This window comes from Orbicella franksi, chromosome 13 (genome assembly GCF_964199315.1).
Source record: "Orbicella franksi chromosome 13, jaOrbFran1.1, whole genome shotgun sequence".
NCBI lineage: Eukaryota > Metazoa > Cnidaria > Anthozoa > Scleractinia > Merulinidae > Orbicella > Orbicella franksi.
In genome coordinates, this window is record NC_138157.1 from 18,554,004 (window position 1) to 18,581,928 (window position 27,925).

Sequence of the window (27,925 nt, forward strand, 5' to 3'; positions counted from 1 at the left end):
CTATTTATTCTTAAAGTCGGTGCTTTGGACACAGAATATATTTCGGGCCCGGTGTTTTTCAAAGGAGGGTAATTTTTCAATTTGTTCACCCACGCCCCTTTTAGTATTCTCTAGAACCAGCAATTTTTCTAAGTCAGATGTCAGAATTTGTCTGCCGTTTGTGTAATGAGCACAACCCAAGAAAGTTCAATGTTGTTGTATAAGAGCACAGCACGTTTATTTAATTGAAAATCATCGAGGAGTTGTATGATATATTTACTTACGGATACTATTTCTGTTTGTAGAAGGCCATTGGAGAGGTTAATTTATACACCATTAAGACAGTCGCTTGTGACTATTTAAATAAAAGGGGTTGTACAAAGAACTGCTGTCCTAGTGTTAGCTTCCGCTTTATGGAGGGCAACTGAATCGATAACTTTCGAAGCAACCTTGATCACGTCATTGGGCGGAGACATTAGAGGCTATTTCACCATATAAGTAGTTTTCTGGGCGGTGTAAAAAAACTTACCTCCATGTGCAATGGAACCACAAGAACAGGGAACAAACGGTTGAAAAATGTAGGCCGGATTTTCGACATGCGCGATCCGTCACGCTACCCCTTGGTGCCATCGCACCTTTTCGTGAAGGCTGGCAGATGACGTTAGAGATCCCTACTTACTGTTCGAAAATAGTATAGTAATGGGAAATATGATTTAGCTTGGGTTGGGTGGGAGGGTGGTTGTTCCCGAGATAATGACGGCCTTTCATCAAGTTAATGAAGAACAAAAATTGATTGATGTTCTCAGTTTTCCAGGGCTTTTGAGTAAGAGAATTGGCAAATAAAAAGAAAATATTACTTTCTGATGAAGTCTCTACTACATACTAAAGAAAGATGAGTTCATGTTTTCATAGAAATCCAGTTTAACTGTCAAACCTTTCAGTCAGTAGAGCTCGATGTTTGATCACTCCCGATGTAACACCGCACACGAAAGAGACTACGTAAGTTCCCAGATTCCTCTCGACTCGTTTTACTGAATGACCGCCCTCTCCCACCGAAGCCATTTTCACCAAAGGGTTGCACAAAGTAATGCGATCTATAACTCACCATTTCCAAGTGTTGTTAGCGTAAAACCCACTAAAATAATTAACTTCAAGGTTAAAGCGACATTCATAGTTTGTTTACAAAGTAACATGATTTGCCAACCATGATTTACAACTGTTCAAAAGTCCAGTAAAATTAATACGAACAGGTGATGTAGTTGTGTATTTACATTCTACAACGGTTTCCCTTTAATAGCCCTCTGGTTGGATTCTGGAATTAATAATTTATACTCTGTTGGAGACCAGAATAGTCAAGAACGCAAAACAAGTTTCAGTTTCGACTTTTAGGGAAAGAAACGTAGAATAATAAATATATTATTTGATCTCTTTGTCTGTTTTGCTCACCTAAGTACAGTAAGATTCGTAGAAATATACAGCGATCTTTCGCAATAAAATTTCTACTTGTCTGTTTTGCTCACCTAAACACAGCAAGACTCGTAGAAATATACAGTGATCTTTCACAATAAAATTTCTACTAAGATATGTTGCCAATCTCTAAATGTTTCCTGCTTCAAAGCTGGCTTGTCACGCAATACTCAGTTCCATTGCATTGTGTGACGATACAAGTAACGGCTATGAAAGAGTATTCAAAAGGCTTCCAAAAGTGTAGTTTGAATAACCCATGCGTTTTAATTTTTTAGCTCAATCTCAGCTTTTGTTGTTTTACAACTCGTCTCTTCTTTCGTTCTCTGTATCTTGCCCAGTTTCAGCTTTGCTATCCATTCTTAACTTGGAGGCGCCTCCTAGGTCACCTGGTGCTCCGGCGACAGGACCATGAGGCGCCTCAGAGCGCCGCGCAATCTGCTTTAAAGTGTCCTGGGAAAGAGCTTTAATGTCGTCACGTGTTATGAAGCCCTTTCCTTCTGGATCCAATAACTCGTGGAAAATTTCAAGGGTGTCTCTCTGCATATCTTCCACATCCTCTTCATCGAGCTCAAACAAATCTTCTATTATAACGGAAAATTGTTTCTCAGTTAAGGTATCAGCCTATAAGAAAGAAAACAAAACGTTACATTAGTTTCGCTTCCATTCGTTGCTATCATCTGCAACTCGTAACCTTCAGTTAGTCAGACAGTCAGTCAGTCAATCAGTCTGTCAGACAATCAGTCAGTTTGTCGATCAGTCAGTCAGTCAGTCAGTCAGTCAGTGTGTCTGTCATCCAGTAAATCAATCACTTCTTGACAGTCTGTCTGTCTGTCTGTCATTCATTCAATCAGTCAGTCAGTCTGTCTGTCTGTGTGTCAGACAGTCAGTCAGTCAAGCAGTCTGTCAGATAATCAGTCAGTTTGTCAGTCAGTCAGCCAGTCAGTCAGTCAGTCAGTCAGTCAGTCAGTGTGTCATTCAGTCAATCAATGACTTCTTGGCAGTCTGTCTGTCTGTCAGTCGGTCAGACAGTCAGTCAGGCAGTCAATCAGTGTGTCTGAAACGTCAGCTTCACAAACTCTCTACGGGGTTTAATTTGCCTTCATTAACCTTAACTTGAGTGAGAGCTACATATTGTCCTGACGACAGATATTAGTTGGAATGAAAACGAAGACAGAGTACCTCAAGATATTACACTAAACACTTTGATACCTTCAGTTCTTCAAATGCAGACAGTAAGGTTTGTCTGAATCTCTCTACATTCTGATATCCCATATCGATCGTTTTGTCTCCCTTGTTGTAAGTCCAATGCACTTTGGCTTGGCTGAGTGCTCGGTACTCGTACGTCTCATTTTCACAGCTGGAGTTGTCGAACGTGTCGTCTAACGACGCAGTGAACAGCATAGTTGCGGAGATGGTTCGGTTGCCTTTGTATGAACGCACCTGGTGTATGTAACCTGGTAGTAAAATAGCTCCATATGTAATTTACAGCAAAAAGATGTTTATACAAACAGCTTGTACGGGGAGAGGGCGAACGGCATTGTTGCGGACACGATTCGGTTGCCTTAACATGGACGCACTTCGCGTATGTGACCTTAGAGAAAAATGAATCCGCTTGTAAAAAACTGCAAAAAGATTTTTATAAAGCGATTGCAAATAGTGTTCCCGGCTCGTTGCTCAGACGTCAAATAAGAAAGATAAACATCGTTACATTGCAAAAGGAACTGACCGGAAAAAGTTCTGGAGATTTTTTTACACCAATCGCCAAACACAAAGCTTAAAGTTTGCCATGTTAAAGTCATTTGACGAAGCGGTCTTTAGTGTAGAATAAAGCTTACCACCTTACCAGAAGGAATAAAAATACAGTCCCCCGGCTCAAGAGTACTGTAAGTCCATTCCACTTTGGAAACATCGGGATACAGATTCAGATCAACCACATCTGGATTGATACTTGAAAACCCTGAACCGAACTGAGGTGGCTGAAAGACAAAGTCAAAAAAGACGCTTGTTTAATAATATAACGGGTTTGACCATGCTAGGTTTAAGCAATACACTGCTGTATTGATGACATACTGTCTGGCCTTGCAGCTATAATGCCAAGACAGAGATTTATTTTCAAAACTTCCTGCAAGCTTCGCACTGAAATTAAGGGACACAGATGTACCTGCTCGAATTTCAACCCGGTTTCATTTCCAGCCTTACAATTATTAATTATCCTTACTGATTACTAGACGCTCCTTAACTGTTTGTTCGAAGGAATTCAATGGTAGAACATCAAGACTGCATCCTCATAATGATGATTTCCTTTATCCTCATCATCTTCAGTGGTAAAGTAAGGAGAATTTGGGTGTAGCAATTTTAGAAATCAAGCTGAGCCACTTGACTGATGACCCGCTCATCCAACGTGGATTTAAAAGCTCAACCTCCTACGCGGTCCCATACGAAGAGCTCTCCGCATTCTGGCTGCGCGTAAATAAGAGCGAGAGCAAAAATCAATGAAACAGAGGGTGGTGGGGCGAGAGAGGGATTCCCTCTCTTGCCCCACCAGCCCCTTCTTCGTTGATGTTTTGCTCTAGCTGGTCAGAATGCGGGAAAGCTCTTTGTAGGGGAACGCTTGCTACTCAGGCTCGCTCCTGCCCAGAGTCTTCATTCCTCTCAGACAAGTGGTGGAACATGAGCTACCCTGGAAAGTTCTGACTGAAAGTCTGAAAATACCGGACTTCCGGTTGAATTGTGCATGCCTATTAAACTAACAAAAACTTGGCTCAATCGAGACGCTGGTGTTTCATTTCCCCTCGTTTCCATTGTTTGGTAACAGTTTCCAGCACTTTCCAAGGCTTAGATTTTCATGGCTCGTTATAACCACTTTTTATCAGTTGATGCTTGAATCATGGTATCCAAAAACTGCCCAATCATTGGTGAAGATGTTGTTATCACTTTTGTGACACAATAGATTACCATAGCAACAGTAATACCTGTTAAAAACACCCTTAATTTAGCTTTATCTGCTAATAATTCAAAAACAAGCTCAGTGACCCCATTTTTTTATTACTTTTTATTGAAGAATAACTTGCATTATTTGGCAAAGTTTTAAAAATTTCTATCCAGAGGATTCAGAGCCACGTTGAATGTTCAAATATTTAAGTTGGCGCTGAACATATTATGATATACGATAGAATTTTTTAAAATTTGCACAATGATGCTTCTTATCATGCTTATCGCAATTTGGGTTGTACCGTTGTTATGGTCACCTGATTGCTATTAAGGTTACCATTATTGGTTCACCATCCCTGGGCATTTACATGATACCAATATTGTAGCATCACTTAATAAACTGAAATAGTATTCATCTGCCAAAGCATATAGCTGTTGGAAAAGTGATGAAAATTTGTTGCCAGGCTCCTTAACACCAATTAGAATCAATCCTGTAACTAAAGAGTTACTCAAGTTGTCAAGCTTGAGCGGCAAGGAATGGATACCCAAGGAATGAGATTGTTTCAAGCTAGTCTGTTGAAATCCATTTTAATCTTCCCCAAGATTAAGCACTTTGTCCATGCTTGGTCCTGTTATCAACCTTTCAGCGTCTTTAGTAAACTAATACTTGAGGCTTTTTTGATTTAATGGAAAATTTACACTTGGTAAAAATTAATCAATATCATAATGGATTTACCACAGACTCACCTTTGTTAGATTCAGAAATGGCGCAAAGTCAGGGTCGATCATCATGAAGTCTTTGCGACCTGCGACAATGCAGTGAATATTATGGTCTGCATCGAAATGAATAACAGAGCGTGTTCCCCCTGAGCTCATCCAGAAGTTGAGCTCGTGTATGAAGTCCTTGAATGTGCCACACATGAGACAAGGAAGTAACTGGGGCAGAAATTTGAGAGAACAGTTGAAAAAGCATGTCTTATCTGCAAATCTTAGTTATAGTACCACCAACTTCTACAGGAATAAATACCCGATGAAAATATTTTTTCATTTCACAGATAATTTTGTGTAATGCCTACCCCCTCCTCCCCCAACCAAACAGAGAGAGAAAATAACTCCTGAGCACTCTCGCATTTGTTTACATTTTTTGTTTTGTTTCATGTAAGACATCACAAAATGAAAAACATTTTGCAACCATTTACATGGAGTAAATTCAAAGTTTCATGTCAACTGCCATTATGGATATGAGATCACACAAAGTGTTATGCTTCGTTTTTTCTCATATCACTAGATGAAACAACTTTGCAGCTGTACAAATCAATGAAGCTGTTGGAAAAAGAATTTGAAAGGCCTCAAAGATGTGGCTCGTAATGAATAACACTGATTCACATTCCATCAGGTGAGACTTATAAAGTTTATAAACATTAGGGTGCTGAGACTGCGCAGTACGGACTGGAAATCGTCTTTAAGATTCTAAACAGGTTTTTGGCTAAATCGAGGCTCACCACAAGCCGGAGGGTAGACATTATGGTAAACCACGGTTATCCACTTTACCCCTTCAAAACTCTGTTTTAATTATTTCAAGTCTGGCCCTGGTTTCTTGAAAATTCAATTCTAGACTGTTAGGGAAGGTACGTTTTTTTCTTGGGGGGGAGGGCTGGGGTCTCAGAGGGGAGGGTCATCAGTGAAAGTGAGCACCAAAAGGGGAGGGTCATACCTCTTTGTAAGCTATTCAAGGGGAGGGTCACACATCTTTTCCAGATTTTTTTAACAAGGAGTTTTGTGATGTTTTCCATTTTTCTTACAGATTAAGTTTTTCTTTTCACCTACTTTGATTTAATTTGGTGTTTTATTATAGGTTCATGTATATTATGCCATGGCACATAGTTTCCACAGAGGACTCATGTCCTTTTCCGTCTGTATCGAGATGTACTAGACTCAGGTATCATTTCTTCAGTTTCTTGCTCCTGTTGACTATCCGCTGCCTGATCTCCTGAGTCATTTAGTTCTCAAGAGTTACTACTAGATCCAACAATGTGCTCTACTCTGTTGCTGTCACTGTTAGACTCTTATTTGAGTCAGAGGCTAGCTGAAACTTGTTCTGACTGTCCTGCACAATAGAAGTCAAAATCTTACTATACCCATACTACTGATCGTGGTTGAGAACGCGCGATGATGGTATGACAAGATTTGTGTAATACTTTCAGAGAGGGGAAATTGAACTAGATCACGCAGAGCCTCTCTGGAAAGTGAGAAACATCATGTGATATACACTGGTTTAATAATTTAATATTTTATATCTGGTGTAATATTTACAATGACCAGCCAGGGTGAATCATGAGTACTGTTCTCAAAGTAGGCAGCCATTACAAGCGAGATATCTGCCTTTATGGGTAAGTTTTTAATGATGTTTCAATCATGTGCAAGAAGTTTCCTTTTCCAACAGAAGCCTGCCTGCCTTTAACAGAATTTGGAAATGTAGGAAATATTTGTTTTTGCGAGTCAGATTTTGCGTGCTATGAAACAAACAAACCTTTTTATTAAAATAACCAACAGTAATGCTGACTAGTCGGAGAAGGAAGCCTGTGTATTTTCCCTTTGATACTATATGTTCAAAACTTTAATAATACTCAAAGTTTATACTTCCATATTCAAACTTCAGTAATAAAACATAGATATCCCATACTGATTGTTCACATTTTCTTGTTTCAGTTCGCACACATTCAGTATTGAGATAAATATATATTCAAACATTTTGCCTTCACAAGCGAAATGTTCTGAGGTTTCTAGTCGGTGTGGAACATACCATGAAGTAGTGAGGGGAGGGTCACACTTTCGTCAGTCACCTAAAGGTGGGGGGTCAGGAGTTTTTTTTAATTAAAATGCAAGGGAGGGCCAACACTTTTTTTGGAAAAAAATACCAAAATTCCCCAGCCCTCCCCCCCCCCCCCCCAAAGAAAAAACATACCTTCCCTTAGGAAAGGTATATATATTTTTCCATTTGTTTAAAGACTGGAAACCATTTCAGCTATTTGGTGGACGAGGGCAAGACTGGGAAGGAAACAGTTGATTCTTACACTTGACTGCATGGGGACAGGTGCTGCGGTTTAAGTATACATTACAACAAACAAAAGATAATCAGTTAAAAATTTGAAGATTACCATTGCAGAAGGTAATAAAACTTACAGTTTGACTTTACAAACAAACGTAAAACAAACAATAATGAATACTTACCGGGAGATCTTGTCTCATCGGATCAGGCAACACCGTGACCACATAAAGATTTTTTTTCTTGTATACATCAATAAAATCACCCAGCAACATACGCGCCGTTACGCCATGAGTTCTGTTCTCCGTTTTCAGTTCCGTTAATACATCCAAGTCGCCATATTTTTCCTTTAAATATTCGTCTGTCCATTTCTGTAGCGCGGGTGAGTTCGCTAGGGCCCCGCGAAACACAAGAGGTTCATATTTGCTGACGTGTTTCTCCCAGAACTCTTGAGGTTTTAGTACCGTGTTGTATTGCACTACGGGGGCTTTTGGCGGCCTTTGCAAGCCAAACATTTGTAAGTGACCGGCCGGGATGTCAGGATCGCTAGATAGAAGAAAATCCGGTGGAAAAACAACGTCTTCGAGGCGATTTAGAGCACTTCCGCTTGTGGCTTCCACGGCGAACTGATCGAGGAGATGAACCCAACAGATAAATAACAAATACAAGTTTCGATGAAATAGTGTTGACATTTCTTCGACTGTAGTTTAGGATTGGAGCTTAGGGTGTAAATAACAGCACAGTAAAGCGACGTTCAATGACCACAAGCGACCCCTCGGACGGGAAAATATTCTCGACTGTCCTCTGTATGCAAATTCTCTTCCAATCGCGTTACATAAAATCGATTTGCATAATAAGGCTTCATTTGGCTTTGTGAAATAAATTATGACACAAAAGCCATCGGATAAGGTAGCTTTGTACTGTATTCTCATAGTACTGAACTCTCAACACCCAGAGCCGAAAATGTTCAAATTCAACATGTTCAAAGTGTGGGTATAACTGCCATCAACTGGATAAATCACTGATAATCGACCAATTTTTCGATATATTAAAATTCAGCCTAACACAATAGACCTCAGCACGAGGCTCTGGCCTGGGGAATAAATGCCATAAACTCTGTAGTTATTCCCCAGAGACTTGTATGAGGTCCATTGTTTTAAGGGACCGTTCATTTTTTATAAGGTAGGGGGGGCTGGTGGGATTTGGGGGGGGGGGGCCATGCGAAAAAAAATGGCTTTCGAGGGGGGGCCATCCCAAAAAAATAAGGGAAAAAGGGGGGGTCACACGAAATATTTTAGTAAAACTTTAAAATGGCATGATGTTTGAATATCAAAAAAATTGCTATAGAATAAACATAGAAGGCAGGATACAAATTTATTACAGACTTTCCTTCTGCTTTAAAAAAACGTTTGGTGACAAAAAGCATTTGTAGCTACTGAAAAGAAGTATTTAACACTGTTATTTTTGAATGCAACTTTCACTGGCACTCATCTTCATCTTCGCTGTCGTCGAGTTCTTCGTCGCCGCTTGTGCTGCTATGGGAGTCTCTTTCACCAATGCTGCAAGAAGCAGCAATGCTTTCCGTAAGAGTGTACTCGTCAGGGTACATGAAGGTGTAAACATAATCTCTGACTTCCTGCTCAAGGTTGGTTGTGATTCTGCTTCTTGCAGCATTGGTGAAATAATTCCCTTCCAAGAGCTGTGCGATGTATGGCCCATCTCTTCTAAATAACGACGTGGCAACATCTTCAACTTGAATACACTCTTCCGGGACGGCCGTTCTAGGAGGGTACACAAGGCATTGTGGAAGATCATTTCCTAGCGGGTTTCCAACACAGATTCCATAAACTCGTTGGACATTGTTTTCAGTCCGCTTCCTCTTTCTTTCATTTGACTTTCTGCGGTTTTCTTTTTTCCTTCTCCTTTTGTTGATGTGCTGTTTGAGTATGCCCTTGAATATGCTGTTATAATTGCTCTTCTTATTTTCTAGTGCATCCATGTCCTGTGTGACCTTCGTCAACTTAGCTTCTAAACATTTGATCTGTTTTACATTAAAACTGTGGGCAAATTCTTCGCCCTGCTTTAAAGCAAGCCCATTGGACCGAAAGAGTGTGGAATCGTGTTCCTTTACATCTTTCAATATGACATTCAACTTTTCCACCATTGCTCTGTGCTCTTTGATGGAGAAGTTCAGTTTTCTTCTATCACTGGGCTTCAACTGGTACCTTGGCATGGAAAACTCACTCGCCCTTTCTGAACAGCCATCCGCACTTAGAAAGATTGCTTCTTTTGCTTGTAAGATGTCAAACTGCCTGGATCGTTCAGCTGTAAACCTTTTCTTACACGACTCGTCGCTTTCGCCATTACTGCGCATTTTGGAATGAGCCTCCTTCATGATGCTCATGTAGTAACGCGCTCTTATCTCGATTGGATTAACAATATAGCCAAGGCTTGTTTTCCGGAGACCCTAAGGTATGGTTGTATCATCAGCAGAGGAGGATCTAGTGACCTACCAGAAAAGGAAAGACGATTTTTTATTTATTTATTATATTGAACTGATATTATTGAATAATCATGGTTCATGTAACCATTTGATGTTGTATTCTCATAGCTTTTTGTTTTACCTGCACAGGGCAACATTTATACATGCCTATCACTAGAGTAGAGGTAAAAACCTTCCAAATAAAGACATCTGTAAATTAAATGTAACAATGTGTTTCACACAACACATCAACAGATTTCCAGTTTTTTCACAACACTCTCGTACTTGGTATAGTATCACAATGCAGGAGCAAGGAAAGACTCTGTTCCAGGCCACTGTTACTTCCGTAAGATTGAGAAGTTTATGAATGAGCACTATGAGGAGGGGGAGAACTACAAGGAGTTTCTAAAGTTGTCCTGCCAAGAAAAGGTAGAAAGGACAAGGACAAATTTGTTCTTTTTGTTGTGAATGGACTGGACCACCCATAGAAAAATACCCTACACCAGTTCCTGACCATTCCTGCCTACCGGAATACCACTACCTCTCCTACCAGAAGACCCCAAAAGAAGGGCGTGATCCAGATGACTGGCAGCCAAGGGTCCAAGCGAAGAAAGAGCATGGAAGTGGCAGGCTGGTTTTATCTGACCCAGAGAGCGTTGCTCTATTTGCAGATACGTTTATTGTCAAATCAAAGTTTGTGGTGGATTATCTTCAGCATCTTGAAGTGCTGGAATTTAAAAGGAAAAAGAGAGCAGAAGAAAAGGCAAAGTTAAGTAGGGACGCAAAAGATAAATCATATGAGGATTATCCTTGGACTGAGTTGTGCGAAGATCTAACCAAGCTTAAAAAGCTACGTGTTCCAGAACTAAACAAGTACTTGAACCACCACGGGCTGAGGCAGCATTTGAAAAGCAGCAAGAGTGAGAAAGTAAAGGCAATTGTAAGACATTCATGCTTGCAGCAGAAGAGTCCTCTCAGAGCTGGCAAACCAATACTGAGAAATGCCAGGAGATTGACACAAAATGACAACAGGGCAAGTGCTGACAGTAGTGAAAGGGACGAAAGTGACAATGATGAGTATGACAGTGATGCCATTGACTCTGGGGGAGAAGATGACTCAAGTGACGTCATTCTTGCATTCGTCAATTCAGATGAGGAAGATGCCAATGAGAGGCCAAATGCCACACGCTCAGGGCGAGCCATAAGTAGGAGATCCGAAATTGACTTCTCTTTCTTGTGATTTGTTTTTTAATCAACAGCTCTCTGTAGTATAGGGATTGTAAATATTGTCTTCATGGTGAGCACAATAACGTGAAGTAGGGGGATAATAGAGAAATATTAAAAAAGTTGAAATCTAAATATTGTTTGTTCAATGTTTTTTTTGGGGGGGTCATCCCAAAAAATGACCGCTATAAGGGGGGGCCATGTGAAAAAAATTGGTAAGCTGAGGGGGGGTCATGCGATTTTTAGATGGTGCTTCCCAAATCCCACCAGCCCCCCCTCCCTCATAAAAAATGAACGGTCCCTAAGCCGAATTTTAATATATCGAAATTGGTCTATTGAATAACTACGAACAACAATAACTTCGCTATCCACCCTCTGAATAACCAAGCTAAGGAGTATATAAATGACTGCCAGCAAAATGTTTGGGTAACCTGACAAACCATACGTTTCACAATGTGTCCTGTGCGGCTGTCGACCATCATTTCGGCTCCCTTTTCTTTCGCCCACCAACTTTTTCGATTCTTCCCACTGACTGCAACAAAAAGTTGTAGCTGGGGCCAGGTTGGTAAGGAAAAGGGGTACGCCTTGCCCTTACCAACCTGGCCCCAGCTACAAGTGTTTCAGTCAGTGGGAAGGATCGAAAAAGCTGGCGGGCGAAAGAAAAGGGAGCCGAAATGATGCGCGACAGCCTCACAGGAGACTACCCGGCCAGAATTTAGTGAGGGTAAACTAACCCTAGAAAGCACCTGTCTACTTGCATTACCTTGGTCTATCTTCATTGCATTCATTATAACTACCTGCACCCTTCAGCCCTTAGGAAGCTTTACTTGCAAGCGAAGCATCAATTTAGGTAACAGGTAACAGGCAACTCTTAATTGAGGAAGCCAACTTCACTTAAAAGGTCTTCGTGAGACTCTTAGTGATTACGGATAAGGATAAAACTAAGAGCTGTGTATTTACTGATAATAAAATGTTATAAATAAATTAAAAGGCTAACCGAAAGGACAATAAATTAATTAATGAAAGTCTCCAGAGACATCATGCTTCAAGGCAGATAATGAGGGTAAATTTCTAGCACCAGCGGCAGTGAAACAATAAGAAACACCAGCGGGTAATGGGCTCCTGGTACTTCGTTATTTTATCTGGTTACCGTAATTACTATCTGCAGGGCTTTATATTTACGACGACAACAGAGCTGCAGCCTGGCGATAACATCATTTGTGCAGACATCAGTCACTGGTATAAATAAAAAAATAATAACTGTTTGGAAAACAGACCCTCTTCAGATCATCATCGCTTGCAATGATTATAACGGAGAGTTATTAATTTTTGACCGGCCTGCTTCGGAGTGCTTCCCCCGCGAGTTTCGTTGAAAGGACGGGCCCGCCAACTGTTCGTTCCCCGAGGAAGGGAATTAGAGGGAGTGACCAAAAGAAAAAACAAACTTAGTGATAGAAACAGGCAGAAAAATACAAGAACATAACAAAACAGAACTGAACCAGATAAGATACCTGTGAGAATGAGGCGGAACATAAATATCGATGTGCCAAGCAGAGAAAGCTGTTCTTGAAGTGGCGAGTAGGTTGTTCGCATGGGTACGTTGCTCGTTATTACTATCTTACCTTAGGATATGATTCTCAATTTTTCGCCGAAATATTAGAAACTACAGCAGCAGAAATGAATGTGCTAAATTAATTTCATCAGATGGAGTAGTAAAGTAAAACTATATTTCAACACGGTGCCCCATTCAGCTCGAGCTTAAAGGTTGAAATCCGTTGGGGCCCTCAGTGCATCTAAAAAATATATATTACATAATGATAAGAAGAAAACTATAATATGCAGTTGCATTACTGAAATACGATATAATACGTTAATGAACGTTAAGATAAGAAAAAACGTTTTCCTCGGGGGCAGAAAGACAGACTTTTTTTGGTGTGTTACTATATTTGCAGGGAATTTGTTAAAAATTTTTGCGTCACCAAGAAAGTTTTTTTGTTTTCAGAATTAAGTTTAACCTTTGGTAGGGATAGCTGAATGCTTCAGTTGACGTGTAATGTATTTATGAATGTCGCAACTGATGTAGTGAAATGTGATATAAAGTAGCCTGAAACCATTGAATGAAGACAGAGTAAAACAAGTTTAGCTTTACGGTAGGAGCACCTGCTACATGCTAAGCTTAAATATCCCATTGCTTCATGGCGTCTCTCCTTCCCTCCGCAGGACCCTCCGCAGAGGGTCTAAACGTTCTTTATAGAACTCCGCTGCGCGAAGTGAGTGCAGGCGCAAAGTCGAATTGATCAAAGTGCACCTGCACTCACATCGCTCAGCGGATTCTTCTCACCCGAAAAAAATCCCCTGAGCTCCTCTGAGCCTCTGCGGAGGAGAGAGCCTCAGAGAAACGTGCCCAATATGAGATTATCCGGGCAGACAGACGCTGTAGTCTATCCTGGTCTCGTTGTAGCAAAGTACTCCATCCGATGGAATCAAATAATGAGAGAATGATTGTGTTATACACTGTAGCAGGGTTTAATTGAGAGACGTAAAGAAAGGCCAACGTAATCACTCTGGCCAATAGCAAGGGACACAGATAATCCACTAAGGCAATCAAAACCCGAAGTAATTACATGTAGCTTATTAAGTAAAGCACGGGAAAAAGCATGCGGACGAGTTACGATTTGTTTTGGTTTCACTTTTGATTGGATGAAAACGCGGCGAGATCGAGTATTTTGAGCATTTTAAGGTAATCATATAGCGTGGCAATGTAAAACCAGTTAATTTTCGACACTCAAGCGAAAACCACTCTATGAACAATTAATTAGTTCTCAAGTCCTGAGAACGAGTACGCAACTTCTTCTGTTAAAACGGAAAAATCAGTCTCGTCCCACTCCAGTCCACTCCCGTCAAATGCCCTTCCATTTCCAGGAAAAAGCGCCTTGGGGACGAGGTTGAAAGCGGAGAGTAGAGTATATCGTCATGCAAACGTCTACTAGACAGCAGACTATAAGGATGTGAAGTACAGTCAAAGATTTATATAGTTTTATTATGGCAACTTTTATCATAATGTTGCCCAAACTGTAAATACCTTAGAGTGTATGAGAGGTGATTATGCCCATCGCTATAAGAGAGTCATTTGAATATATTTCGAAAACTAAAGAAAATCAAAAAAATTATTGGTGACGGTCAGTTTCAAACGATTGTTTCCGCTAATCAATGCGAAAGTATTCAAAGAACTTTACCCCCATCCGTAACTTATGGCGGCCAAGCGAGCGGTATTTTAGTTGCGATCTTTTGTTCCTAGCACATATTTCGAACGTGTGATCAAGATAAGACCAACTGATTTTAACTTAGTCATCATGGCTCAAGTTCAATTACTGCGTCTACTGATAGCAAAAAACGCACGAACGTGTCTTCATGACGTAAGGCAAACACACATGACAGCAGTTACGTACCATAATCCTGTATTTGCACTCGCTAAACACATCCACTAACATGGAAAAAATGAAAAAGAAGAAAACTGTCCTTTTATGGAAGCAAATAAAAGCCACTTTCCTAGATTTTTTTCGTTGCGTTTCAATGCAGTACATTGATCACCTGGGTAATTCATTAGTAGAGTTAACGATCTATGTATTCTCTCGTTTCAACCTGTGTTTTGGTTTTTATTTTCGTGTGCGATAAACTCGCGAACCACTTGTAAAAACAACACTACTTTTTACGGAGAGCAAAGTGGTTTAAGCTCCTCTTGAGTGCACAAGATCGGCGAGATCAGTTCCTCGAATCCGAGATTGGAGTATTTTTCGTTTTGCATACGCGTGTTTTGGCAGATTCCTTCAAAGGTATTCGGTACATAGCATCGACCGCAAGTTTAACATATCAGGACTTAATTAAATGGCCTCTCAAATTAACTTCGATTCGGAGACAGGCTGTCTGTGATTAAATTCATCGGGGTAATGACATGGGAGGAGGGAGGATAATCTACGATGAAAAGACGAATAAACAGTAAGCAAGCACACAGGAGGATGCAGTATGTGAAGATTGACCCTTGAGCAAACATAACATGACGCACAACTTCACAACAACAGAACCATTTCTCGTCATAAAACAGCTAAAGAAGAGTCAGAAAACAGAAATAAAACGGGAAAAGTCAATTGGTCGGCTTTCTTTCCTTTTCTGTACACGGTGTGTCATCGCGCACCGAGATAACAGTATTTTTACATGTCGTAAGAACGACAATTTTTTCTTTGCCTAAGAATTCTTCAATTTTCCGACATTGACCTTTAATTTCCGCGTTCGAAATTGTGGATGTGTTCTTTAGTTTGCAGCGCACGCTTATTAGCTTGACGGATTGCGAAGTGTGTACTTTTGAGTCATCATCATTAACAAGTAATTCTGAGAGAAACAGTTTATGAAAAGAGGCTAAACATTGGAAAGAAATACTGGTAATACTCTTGAAATGAGACGAGAAACTAAAGGGTGTTGCCAGGGCTAGTTATTCCGCGACCAAAAACAAATCGTTTTTCAAACTAGCGTTTTGCATTGCTTACTATAATGCCTCAAAAGCTTACATTTTCGTTATTCGAACTATAAACTAGACACAAAATGAACTCAGCTGGCGGGACATGGCAAAGCAGAAATTCCAACAGACCGTATGGATGACTGACAGTGATGGATTGCTGTTCTTATGGCGATAATTTTCAACCCCCGCTTCTCAAGTTTCCATGTTTTATCTTTGTCCATCTTCCAAAGATAGCAGAATCGTACAGCAGCGCTCGGAGGTATTCTTGTACTGACACATCAGGAATTTACAATTTATGACCAGTTGTTTTCAACCACTCGACCAACTCTCGAATGTCCGTATATTTCGCCAAGGATGGTCTAAGTTGAACGTTTTAATCTAAACAGTCGTTTGAACAAGCTCTTAATTGCCACATTTTAGCTTCTCAGGTAAACAGACTTGGCTGGGATGGCAAGTCGATTGCCAAGCGGCATCTAAGTTGGTTGACTGTAATTGGTTGATAAGGCATGATCTACGATTATCATTGCCAGGCATTCCACGTGAAAAGCTTGCTAAACAAACAAAGAGACTAAACAACAAACTTTTACTCATATAGACCCTGTTGAAAGTTTACTCTTTATTCATTAAGTCTTATCAAGCGTTAATGACGCGAGGCCCAAATCGAGAACAACACGCGCGGGCCGATACGCCAGAGAAAACGATTTTGACTTCTTTCTCAGTCGCGGGCAAGCCGACGACACAAAGACAAACAGATCTCCAGTTCTTTTATACGTTGTGTAGTTTATGATATTCCTTAATAGCGCGCATGTCACAGTTGTTTAAACTTGCCAAGAAAAGGTTGTATCCATCACCTAGCAATTGACGGCTCCATTAAAAGGAAGAAAACTTGTGTGCGTCATCTTTCAACCTTTCCCATTCGGACGGTAACAAAATTGAATATGTATTTTACACTTATAACTAACTGCTCTCTGAAGAGATCGTCACTTCTTCGCCTTCCTTCTGCTTTTGTTATGGAACTCGCTAATTTGCGCAGCTGCCATTTAAAAGAATCACGCAATTGAATTCAGCTCGGAAAGAAGCGAAAGTGCTTAATCGTGCGGTGAATTTGTTTCGAATTGGGAGTGTAATATATGTTACTAGAGTAATAAAACATCCTGTACAAGGGCTCGACTGCCAATAGCTGAGAGAAATACGTGAAATATAGCGTTTTAAGGAAAGCCGTTGTCGCCTGCAATCCGCTTAATGACACTAATTAAGATAAATTGTTACCGGAATCAGTTTAACACCAAAAACAAAGGAACAAGTCTCACTGCATGGCGCCGATCGAATTATCTCGAAATCAGAACGTACAGCTATTGATCTTGACGAGATAACCAAACTTAGCACGGCTTATGTTCAATAATCAACCCTCGAAAAAGATTGGCTTACATAGAACAGATGCAAACGCCAGGCGCGCACGCCAATAGCGTCTGTTGAGAGGGTTTTTAAAATGCCACTCCGCACACGAACACAGCGCGGCCAGCCACGTTCGGACGAGCAGCTGACTGATGCAACAGCTTTGCTAAAGTGTCCCGTTTAAATCCGCTTTACACGGTACACAAATTTAATCGATTGTCTAATTGATCGGGCCTGACTGTTTGTAAACACTAATTGATCCTATGTGGGTGGTGCTAGCAAGCCGGAGCCATTGCTGGTCGATTTGCTGAAGCGAGATTAGAAAGGAATTATTTACATTCTCCGAGGCCTGAAACGAGAGAAGCGCATTGCTGAGATTTGCTTAAAACTTGAGTTCCACAGGAACGCGCGAAACAATCTGCAAGAGCTCCAAAGATTGAGGTCCAGGGCGTACACAATGGAGCAACTCAACAGCGAAGATTTAGACCTGTCCGCGAGCAAACAGAGAAAGGAGTCGTGTCTATCGTCCAAAACAGAGCGTCTAAAACCTCCGCACTCCTACATTGCGCTCATCGCAACCGCGATTTTAAACTCGCCAGGAAAGAAGCTCACACTGACAGAAATCAACGAGTACTTAGTGCAACATTACGCGTTCTTCAGAGGTCCGTACCAAGGATGGAAGAACTCCGTGCGCCACAATCTGTCGTTCAACAAGTGCTTTGTGAAGATTCTTCGCGACCCTGCGCGACCGTGGGGTAAGGACAATTACTGGACAGTTAGCTCGCTGCACGATTACCTGCTGGCGGACGGAACATTCAGGAGGAGGCGAAGAAGAAAACCCAAGAGGAAGGACGAGAGGGAAGAGTTAAGTCGTAGCATTATCACAGAGCAGATTCTGCCGAACAACGCCGTGAGGGAGTTTGGCGTTCCCGAAGCTGCGCGCAGAAGCATTCTTATGCTTCCCTCTTACGAGTCGTTCAGAGGAGACAGGGCGCTTTCTAGTAGCGTACACAGCACTAACAAGTCCCCAACACCCAAACAGTTCCGTGGATCGTTCTCTATCGAAAGCATTCTATCTGAAGGAAAGACGCGGACGAAGGAGACCACGATTGGCGCGAGAAGGAGGAGTGAAACGACATTTCCTGTGAGAAGTGTGCTTAATCCAAACATAGGTAAGTTTAATAGCAACTTGGAGTTTCCGGTGTTTGCTTTAAATTTACCAGGTTCCTGTGGGTACAAATTCATGAGGTGTATTGTACGGGACGCGTCGAAGACAGGAAGCGCAAACAAACCAACTGTGCGCGTGATCAGTGGAAACGGTAAACCTGTTAGGCACAGTTCACAAACACCCACTGAATAAACACCTTTTAAGCTTGAAATAAATGATCGCGATTTATCGTAAACTTATTGAAATCACAAAATAAATTACTTCATTAACGTCGCATCGTCCAAGTAATTACATCACTAGATTAAAGCGCAACTTCTCTCTCATACGGATCACCGTGAAGTAGAGGAGTTTTGAAGCTAAACTCGGCGTAAAGCGGATGAATTTGCTCCGATTTGAATTGAAAAATTTAAGTCGAATCGAGTTTTGGACACTTGACCTTAATAAATATTCGCTTTCCGCTTATAAACTCGAGTGGAGCGCTCGAGTACTTGGGGCTAATCCTCCTATTTGTCAATGAGATTGAAACATTGTGAAAGAAACAATTTTACTTGCACTTCTAAAGAAGCCACTTTGTGCTTGCGGAACCACTTATAGCGCCGATTTTCAGAGTTCAGGAGAACTTTGGTTTACGTTTCACGCTTTAAGTAATATCAATATCCACCGTGCTAAATGCCTTGATGTTTGAAGAGCCCTTCCCTAAGCCAGTGACACCCATCTTAGTGAAAGATGAAAGAAGTGAAAGAATGCGCGAGGCGTTTTCGAGTGCAGCACTGAAAAAATTGAGACAATACCTTCATCGGTTTTCGTTACTCAATGAAATATTTCGGTCGTCAAATTAGCTGCTCGTTGTATTATGAATCAAACTGCGGTCCAGCAAATCAGTCTCTCTTAGTTTTGGCTCGAATTAGCTGAGGCACACTTGTACGACTGCAACTCACCTTGCAGCACCTATCTCAAATTCCAGAGAATAGAAATCGAGAACTTCCGTTCTAAACTGAATTCCACAGCGATAACACAAATTCGTAACTGAGTTTTGTTTATATTTGAAAGTAATTTTATTTCCACTTAGCTAACTTTCAGACTGTTTTGCTGCCAAAATCAGACAGCATTTTGGAAAAAAGTCTTGAGAAATGTGAGACGCGGAGTTTCGCAAGCTGTAATCTATCGAGATATGCGCAATTGATGAAAAATCAATCCCGGGGCACGCAATTTAACTAAATCCTTGAGAAAGAAGTCAAATGATGCCAAATTATTCATAATAGCTTTTCACTTTTAGGCAATAAGGGTAAACCGCACATTTAACCACAAGCTGGGCGAAAAGTTTATGCTTTTATACTAAACATTTTAACCTAAAATAAACTTTAGTTTTCTCATTGTTGACTGAACGCTCACAGCAGGTCTCGAAAGTAAGTTGTGGGGTTTGCATGAGACTTACTAAATGTTGTTAACAACTTGCGTTTTATAAAACGTTCATTGAAAGTTCATTGTGTGCTGATTCAGCAAACACTGAAGTAACATTTACCATGCAAACGAGAATCTTTTCGATATGTTAGGCAAAATTCATTTGTATTTAAAACGTGCCTTACGAGACTTCGAAAAGTGAACAAGAAGACTGAAAGAAAGCACTTTTTCCACAAGACATACCTCTTTGTCTAAGAATCCTTGGCACTTTATATATCCCATTTCTTTCACTTCATTGTAATTTTATACATTATTACTCACTTTTTGCACGGCTGATGTTAAACTAACAGCTTTATTCTTACACTGACTTACTATGTCTTAGTAAGGTGACCATCATTGTTCCATGGAATTCCATTATAATAAAACCTTTTTAATTCTCTCGAGGTCCTCGAGCTTCAATCATGTAAAGTCGTTTATATCACTGAGTACATAGCCATTGATAACAATTTATGGACTGCGATTATGAATCTTTCCAAACAACTGAGTTGTGTTTGCAAACAAAGCTAAATTTCTTTAAGGCTTTCTTGACTTAAAGTAAAGTTCCTTCAAAGTGAAGCATTCGTGTATTGCGGGATCAGATACAACTGGCAAACCTATCAAGTTTACTGTTGAACATTTGAGAACAAACACCTGATGTGTAGGTCGTACCATGATAAATGAACACGAAGAAGTGTTCAGTAACAACAAGCAGCAAGCATGACTTGCTTCATTCAAAGTTGTCAGCTTAAATCTAAGTTGTAGCTGTAAATATTCTATGAAAGTAGTATGAAATAAATCAAAATGAGTAACTGGTGACAGACTGACTTCATTACAAGTTGCGACTTATGCAACTGAATGGAGTGCACCCTATACGGACAGCACAACTGATCAGTGTAATGTAAATTAGTGGTTTTCATACAAAGCTCATCTAACTTGGAACCTGCAATAGACTAGTGCTGTAAGCTAAAGACACACTGAAAGGGATACCTCCTGTACATTTTGACCCTAATTCTGTCTGCAACGACGAAAGCTTTGTAGCTGTCCGTTCTTCCACTCCGAACTGAGAAGCGATGACAGTTTGGTTCCTAAAACAGGGGAATCCCTTTTATCAGACCTCCTTACACATCTTTCCCAAGAAGCGATGACACGATCGCGTTGAGCTTTTAACAAGCGTGAAAGAGTTGCTACATACAAAGGATGAAATTAATCCTGCCTCTTTCACAGACAAAAATTATTCGTGTTCGCTTGGAGTATATCCCTTTATTGCGCACTTGCTCAAGTGAGCAAAGTAAGTATGAAGCAAGCAAGTGGGCCTGAATGTGTGTTATAATATCATGTTAACTACTTGCTTTTGTTCTTTTATTAAGGTTCTCAGTTACCAGGACCAAGAAATATTGTTCACTGTTGCCATCCAACTCCGGAAGTTCCGCTTCACTTCCAGAGACAGGAACACTTGTGCTCACCAATGAGTCCCAACGCAGGCTTCTCGAGTGGTTGTGAGGTGTGGAACGCTTGTCATTGCTTTCATTCGTGCGCTGCTACGACGCACTTTCATGCTTGTTACTGATGACAAAGAGAACTAAGCTCTCAGGAATTTTGGTTGTCGTTATAGACGAGGTTAAGGTTTAGTTCTTTGCAGTGACAGTAAAGGAATTATGTGCAATTTGAAAGTAAAGGAGTTATAGGCTGCAGCTAGGGTTCCTAGGCCCAAATGTTTGTCAATAATGTTTCAACTGGGGGCACTCACTTTAAACTACTCCACAACAAATGTTCAGTTCATGAGGTTTTGTTTAACCCTTAATTTTACTAACAATGAAGAGGTGTAACAAAAGTTTAAAAGAACTTAATGACAATTTAAAACACAATAAATACCATTGCCAATACAGGCTTCATTTGTACGGTAACAATAGGTCAAAATTTGAATTTGCTAAACAATATCGAGGTATGGTAAACAAGTTATACAGTATGAATAAACAAGTACGCGGACAGGCTGTATTGTCTTCTAATAGACAGGCTTATTGGTGTAACGAATTTCTGTTTGAAACAAAATAGAAAGGCTACGGAGAAGTTAATTTGCATGTTCGTGGACCTAGCTGAATGCTATCGAAATGGGGATACTTACTTTAGAATGGAAAAGCTAATCTTTGAGACAACGCCCAAAAAAATAAGGAAAAAAATTCTTGTGTTTGCATCACGTAACTTTCGTCTTTGAACTATTTCATAATAGTTCTCAAAGATCCAGACAAACTTGGCGGAATTTCTAAACTACGACAAGCAGTCAACGATATGTTGAGCAGGCCAGACGATGTTCTTATCTGTTAGCATACCTTACATTTTCCTATTCGAATTCTTTCTTTCCATACACGCAACGAATGTGTTGGATTTAAACTATTCCTTATTACATCACAGAAGATTTATAGCCCTACCTGAGAATTCCAGATTGAAAAGTTACAGTTCACAGATCATTATATAGTTATATTTTTCGTGTCAAGACCGAGTTGTACAGTTCTTCCCCATTTCATAAATTGTCACATGGTTTACAATAAAGTGTGTGGTGGAAGAATCTTTCGTGTTTTGTGAAGCATTGGGTGGTTTCGTAACCACATAAAAAATGTTCTGTATTTTAACCTTTTCACTTCAAAGAGTGCCAAAGTTCAAAATTTAAAAAAAACATTGTTTTAATAAATGCTGAAAAACAAACAGCACCACACGAAAGCCTTGATCAACAACAGCTCTCTTACATTGGTAACAAAATTGTAGTATGGTCTCAATCACAGACACTCATTATACTTGACTAAGGTTTGTCTTTAGAAGTGAGAGTTAGTCGAATGACTGCAATTTCCCCAGATACAATTCACTTATAATGCCTTTTAACAGTGATCAGAGTCTCTATTTTCCAAACAATGTCTATAGCTTCATGCAGACGGGCGCAAAGAATAACGAAGACTGGGCATCGATCTTAGACGAAAGTTATCTTGGCCTTCACTCTTCAAACATACACTCAGGGATTGGAGACTTTTTTTATGGTTAGATAGAAACTGGAGATGCCAAGTTAGCCAAATTTTGAATTCATTCTGACTCGATATCATGACTAGCAGTGAGCTGACCTGATATCACCCCAGTCACGTCCCTACCCTGTGCTAGGCCCGAGGGAGAGTTCAGGAGAGTGGAACACAATTTATGAGACCAAAAGAAAATGTGGTTTCACTGGCGCACAAGGTGTCATTTTTTAGCACAACACAAACATATGCACAAGATGAGTTTAGAGGTTTTGATCAAGATGAGACATGTTAGGTCAATCCATAGCGAGAAATTCATTTAGAGTCCAAATATAAACACATCCAGTTGTCGATAATTCACTTATTTCATGTTATTTTCTTTCCCATGTAATGATTCGAGCTTGTATCCATTGGAGACGTTGCTCTAAAGTTAATATTTGCAGTGAAATACTTTTAACTTCAACCTTAACAATCGGGAAATCTTGAGTTTGATTTGAAATCGATGTTCATAAGTCACCTCTTGAACGAATCAAAGAAAAAGCAATTTCTCGTTTTTAAGAGGATTACTGGGTTATTTGTTTTATCTTGACAAAAGCACAACGTTAAGGACACAATTTGGTAAACCACCTTATCAGGATGCGATATTATACAGGATCTTAGCTGCTTAGGAGGTCATACTCAAAGGATTTGTAAATTACGAGCTTCACTAAAAATAAAGATCCGTTCATGGACAAAAGACTTTTACCAGATCTAAATAAGACGCACACGTCCCATGTGGTCTTCAGACTAGGTAATTTTGATTTTATCATAAGAATAACAGCTCCACAAACTAGCGAAGCACTTTGATTAGGAGAGTTGCTTGAAAAAAAAAAAAAAAAAAAAAAAAAAAAATGCGGCAATATATATATGTGACAACTTCACAGTTGGGTCACGCAGATAGTTTCTCTTAATTCTCTTATGGACATATTTTAGCTGGCGGCGAGACAACTAACCAGTTCGCTGCTAACCGCACACCGAGTGCGCCAGCAACATGCAGGTCGGAGGTTTTTAAGGGTTAAACGGATAGATAGGAAAATAATTACACGGATAAGGGATAACTGGGCTCAGAATTAAAGGTATAAGTGATAAGCAGTTTAGCTTTTTTTATAATAATCCTGGGTGTTTCTAGTCGCACAACTGATAGGTATGAAGACGATTAATGATTTCAAATGTAGTACAGCCATTATGTGAAGCCTAATCTTTTTTTCTTATGAGAAAGCATACTTGGAGCAAAGTACTCACTTAGAAGTACACTTAGAGATATAGAAATTAGCTATTTCTGAACCCAAGAGCAATGAAATCTGCAACATATATCGGCAAATTTCAAAGAGACGTAATTTTAGGGATAGCTTCGTAATTAATTTTGGAGATAAGGTGGGATAACCGTCCATAAATTATAGGTATAACTGCTTTTGTACCGAAGGAGTCCTAGATACGACTATCACACTTGTATGACACACTGGAAATCGAGGAAAAAACTAAGTATTGCTCTTGTCCTCTGGCAGTAGTCTCTTTTTATGTTTTTCTAACAAATTCGAGGATACAAGTCTCTAGAGAGAAAGACGTGATCGTCTCAGAAAATCAGTTTGAAACCAACCAAAAGAATTTTAAGAATTTATGATTAACATCAGGTAGAGTATTGCTTCTAGTTTTTCTGTTACTTTTTTACAGTCTCAAAGCACGGTAAATTTGTTTTCTTTTCGTTTTTAAATCAAGTGCTGGCTCTTTTCTTTGTATCCTCGAGAAGAACTAGTATTGTCCAGTATTACAGATATGACGGAGATCCGGGAGAGCAGATGGCTTGCACATGTCATCTTCCTTGTCAGCGAGGATTATCCTGCAACTTGCCTTTATCTCTCGTCTCCACGCTTCACGGAACTCATGCAAAATGGTGTGTGGTCTCACCGCTAAACTAAGCTCAGAAACCAAGACTTTTCACCGGAAAACACGCCGAATTCCGACTGGCATGCGATGCAAGACACAAATTACCTTCACACATGCCGGAAAAACTTTCTCCTAAACATATGGCACGAAAGATGTTAAACACGTAGACAACATCTTTTAAAGAGTCTTTTTGAAGGCTCCATTAGGTCTCGTTCCCTGAAAAGCGTTCGATATCAAAGTGTTATCACACAAATTAATTTTCTGACAGCAAAAGGTCAAAAGCTCAGAGCACCGGTATTGTTTGATGCGAGTTTGCCTTGGACGCAAGTGATAAATAGTTTGATAGCACGATAAGTGATGTTTTCAAGGCATTTTAGAGTCATAGAGTTTGTTAAAATAGCCAGCATCGAAAGACTGAATCTGTAGAATGGTTCAAAAGGCTTGATTTGGGATGATGCCCTGAATTAAGTTCGAAACATCAACTCTAATTTCCTTTCGACAGACGAATGGAATGTGGACTACTGGATTACTGGACCCTGGACTATCTCAGTGGCGGTCATAGACTGCTAGTTGTTTCAGTACGTAAAACTAAACTATATGCTTATTATTACATCGTATCCTAGATGATATCCAAGAAACAAAGCTCTTTAGAGCAGTGCTCGGCTTATATCGATCGACTACTACCATGTTTTGCGCCGACAAGATTGTTTTCCATGAAGACATGAACCTGGTTACTTGTACTCGAGTCCAGATTTGCATCACGATTTCTCTTTTCTTGTATCAGTTGAGATCGGATCTAGTAAGGTAAAGTCTGCATGCGAGCCAGTTTGCACCTCAAGCCGACGCTTGTCTCCGGTTTCAGTAGCATGAAGCGACTAGGGGTATATCTATTCCCCCCCCCCCCCCGCCCCCGCTAGATGGGATGCTAGTCCAGCGCAGGGCTAACCTCAGCATTAAATTCGCCGGTACCGATTTATACACCTAGGTGGAGAGAGGCACTGTAAGACTAAACTGTCATGCCCAAGTACAAATCTGATCTAGCGAGTCTACAATATACTGCTGAAAATTGTACAAGCTGAGAAAGCCACTCCCAAAAAGCCAAAACCAATCTTGTTTTCTGTAGGAACAATAGAAGGACGATTTCACAGACAGGCGTTAGCTAAGAATGGCCCGTTAGGTAGAAATTCGACAAAAGCAACTGAAGTGCGGAGAAAGACCAATCTATGAACCCTTGTAGTTGTTTAGACCAGTCTATCTGATTGCCATCACACTAAAGAAATTTAACCCTTAGCGCGGTTTGATCATATTTGAGATCAATAAAAATTTGATTTGACATAAGATGAATAGAGAATAGATCGCGCGCACGCTTGCTTAAAGTAATAAAGGAGACACCGAAAAATTTACCGTTTACTTAGATCTAATCAAGTTAAGTTTGACTGAGCGAATGATCCAAGTGAGCCGAACAATAGCGCAAAGCAATGAGGGCCCTGTAGGCACTGATGTCAAGTCCCGGGCCGGGGTAACCGGCAATCCTGCCCATCTCCATCACAGGTTAGGTGGGGGAATAAAATACTGAAATACATTGAATTGATAGTTACATGCCGCTGTTATTGAGCTGTTATGGAGCATTTAAGTCTTAAACAGGCAATGGCAATCCTCCGCTTGTCTCAATTTATCTGAAAGAGACTGTACAGGCTATTGTTGCAAGCACTGTGCTGTTCTGGAACATTTCTACACAGTTTTCTCAAAATACCTTCCTTCCCTCATCTCTTATCGTCTTTAACCGTAAGGTAGAGCCCGTGTTATTGTGAATATCGTTTGCATGGTAACCAAATGTACCTCTTAGATACGTTAGTGCCTTCTACTCTTATAACCATTCCGTGCCTACGAAGAAAGATGCTTTTGATCCAGGACAGAGTTCATACATGCATCAATGGTTTAAAACTTCTTTTTTGTCAATTACTAGTACGAAGGTCTCGTTCCTAATACAGGAAAAATTGCCAGCCTTTTGATTTGAAACCTTTTTTTGTCACCGGTACGAAAGTCTCCAGTTCCTAAGCAAGCACCAGAGACGTGCTACAAGGAAAAATTGCGACTGGCTCAAGTTTGTCTCGATTGTTATTGACTGTGGCAGGTTGTATCAATTCCCTTACTGGCCTCAAGTTCCATGTTGAAAAATCGAGAGAAATCATCAGAAATGTCTTTGCCAATGACTTTAGGCTCCACAGAAATCTTGATTGTTAGCACTGGGCCGGTCAAGAGTGCAACACGCTAAGGCAACGCCGCTGGCTGGTCACGTTCCGCGCCTATCACTTGGCACGTCCATAGGAAAACGTACACAAGGTAGATTGCTATCATCGCTTACGAGCGGAGATGCATACCAAAGATTGCCATATCCTGATCAACGGGGTCGACTGCAGGCGGATAAAACGTTATATGTAACTTTAATGAGAGCTTAGAAGATTGGCATCATATTAAAACGCGCATCCTGTCTGTTAGGCACGTCTTGGAGCATTTCTTCATTTCTAATTTCCTCTCTATGGACATATAGGTCGAGTGCTTTTTGCTGCTGCCGGGCAATGATAAACGAGATTTTACAAGATCGAATGGAAACACTAGCAATCTGAAACTCACGCAATGACCTTTCTCTTCCGTAGATTGTAACGTTTCGCTAGTTTTAATCAGTGCAAGTCTAGTTTAGTAGCAGTCAGCCTAGCGACGTCAAAATTAAATGTAAAACAGATGCGCGTGTCAGTTGTGATTTCTATAATTCTAAATCCTTGTGTTCTTTGCAATGGTCCAGTAGTCCTGTCCTACAGTGGACATTAAGTCCAGTAATTCCCGCGAGAGGCCCACGCAGTGTCGGCTGTGAACACGTTAGGCGTGTGGACTCCACGCGGGACCCCAACGCCTGCCAACTCAGTAAGCTCCTTGGCTGGATTTGCGCACTTGACTGGGATAAAAAAGGAGGAACTGCACGAAACTAATCGATTCGACAGTTCTGTTTTAATACAGCACACTGGACTCTTTGAAAACAATTCAGGAAGCCGTTCCTGAGATGATACCTGGGGGGGAGCTGTTGGGACAAAACGCTAACTGATTTTCGCTGGCATTTGGTCATATTTCCATAGATTAAAAACGTCGAGTACAAACTTAGGAGCAGAAAAATGTGAGGTTGCAAGCAAATACCAGGTGAATTTAACATTTTCAATATTACCCAGTAGTAACTATTTTACAATGTCAAAAACCTTTCCACCCATATCTTTTGTGCACTTGAACAGGAGGCCATTATGGACTGCTGATACAAAGTAAAACGTTACCAAAGCTGGCGCCCTTGGTTCACTTGGCTATTTGCATA

The 27,925-nt window shown here is 40.5% G+C and overlaps 2 protein-coding genes across 2 annotated transcripts; one reads left to right on the forward strand and one right to left on the reverse strand.

Moving 5' to 3' along the window:
* Positions 1-238: 238 nt before the first annotated feature.
* Positions 239-8,568, reverse strand: LOC145464833 (uncharacterized). Its single transcript, XM_081448634.1, has 5 exons — positions 7,609-8,568; positions 5,125-5,313; positions 3,290-3,422; positions 2,656-2,900; positions 239-2,067 (listed from the first exon to the last, which is right to left on the reverse strand). Exons 1-5 carry the CDS (start codon positions 8,113-8,115, stop codon positions 1,744-1,746), a joined length of 1,398 nt encoding a protein of 465 aa, XP_081304760.1. The 5' UTR covers positions 8,116-8,568; the 3' UTR covers positions 239-1,743.
* An 8,235-nt stretch (positions 8,569-16,803) lies between these two features.
* Positions 16,804-23,097, forward strand: LOC145465786 (forkhead box protein Q1-like). Its single transcript, XM_081449543.1, has 2 exons — positions 16,804-18,209; positions 21,013-23,097. Exons 1-2 carry the CDS (start codon positions 17,495-17,497, stop codon positions 21,210-21,212), a joined length of 915 nt encoding a protein of 304 aa, XP_081305669.1. The 5' UTR covers positions 16,804-17,494; the 3' UTR covers positions 21,213-23,097.
* The last annotated feature ends 4,828 nt before the right edge of the window (positions 23,098-27,925 follow it).

Coding starts and splice junctions, on each gene's coding strand:
- LOC145464833 (XM_081448634.1), bottom strand. CDS start 8,115: ATGTCAACACTATTTCATCGAAACTTGTATTTGTTATTTATCTGTTGG. Junction 5,314..7,608: donor CGATGAGACAAGATCTCCCG/GTAAGTATTCAT, acceptor TTTCTGCCCCAG/TTACTTCCTTGTCTCATGTG. Junction 2,068..2,655: donor CTGCATTTGAAGAACTGAAG/GTATCAAAGTGT, acceptor TCTTTCTTATAG/GCTGATACCTTAACTGAGAA.
- LOC145465786 (XM_081449543.1), top strand. CDS start 17,495: ATGGAGCAACTCAACAGCGAAGATTTAGACCTGTCCGCGAGCAAACAG. Junction 18,210..21,012: donor TGTGCTTAATCCAAACATAG/GTAAGTTTAATA, acceptor TCTTTTATTAAG/GTTCTCAGTTACCAGGACCA.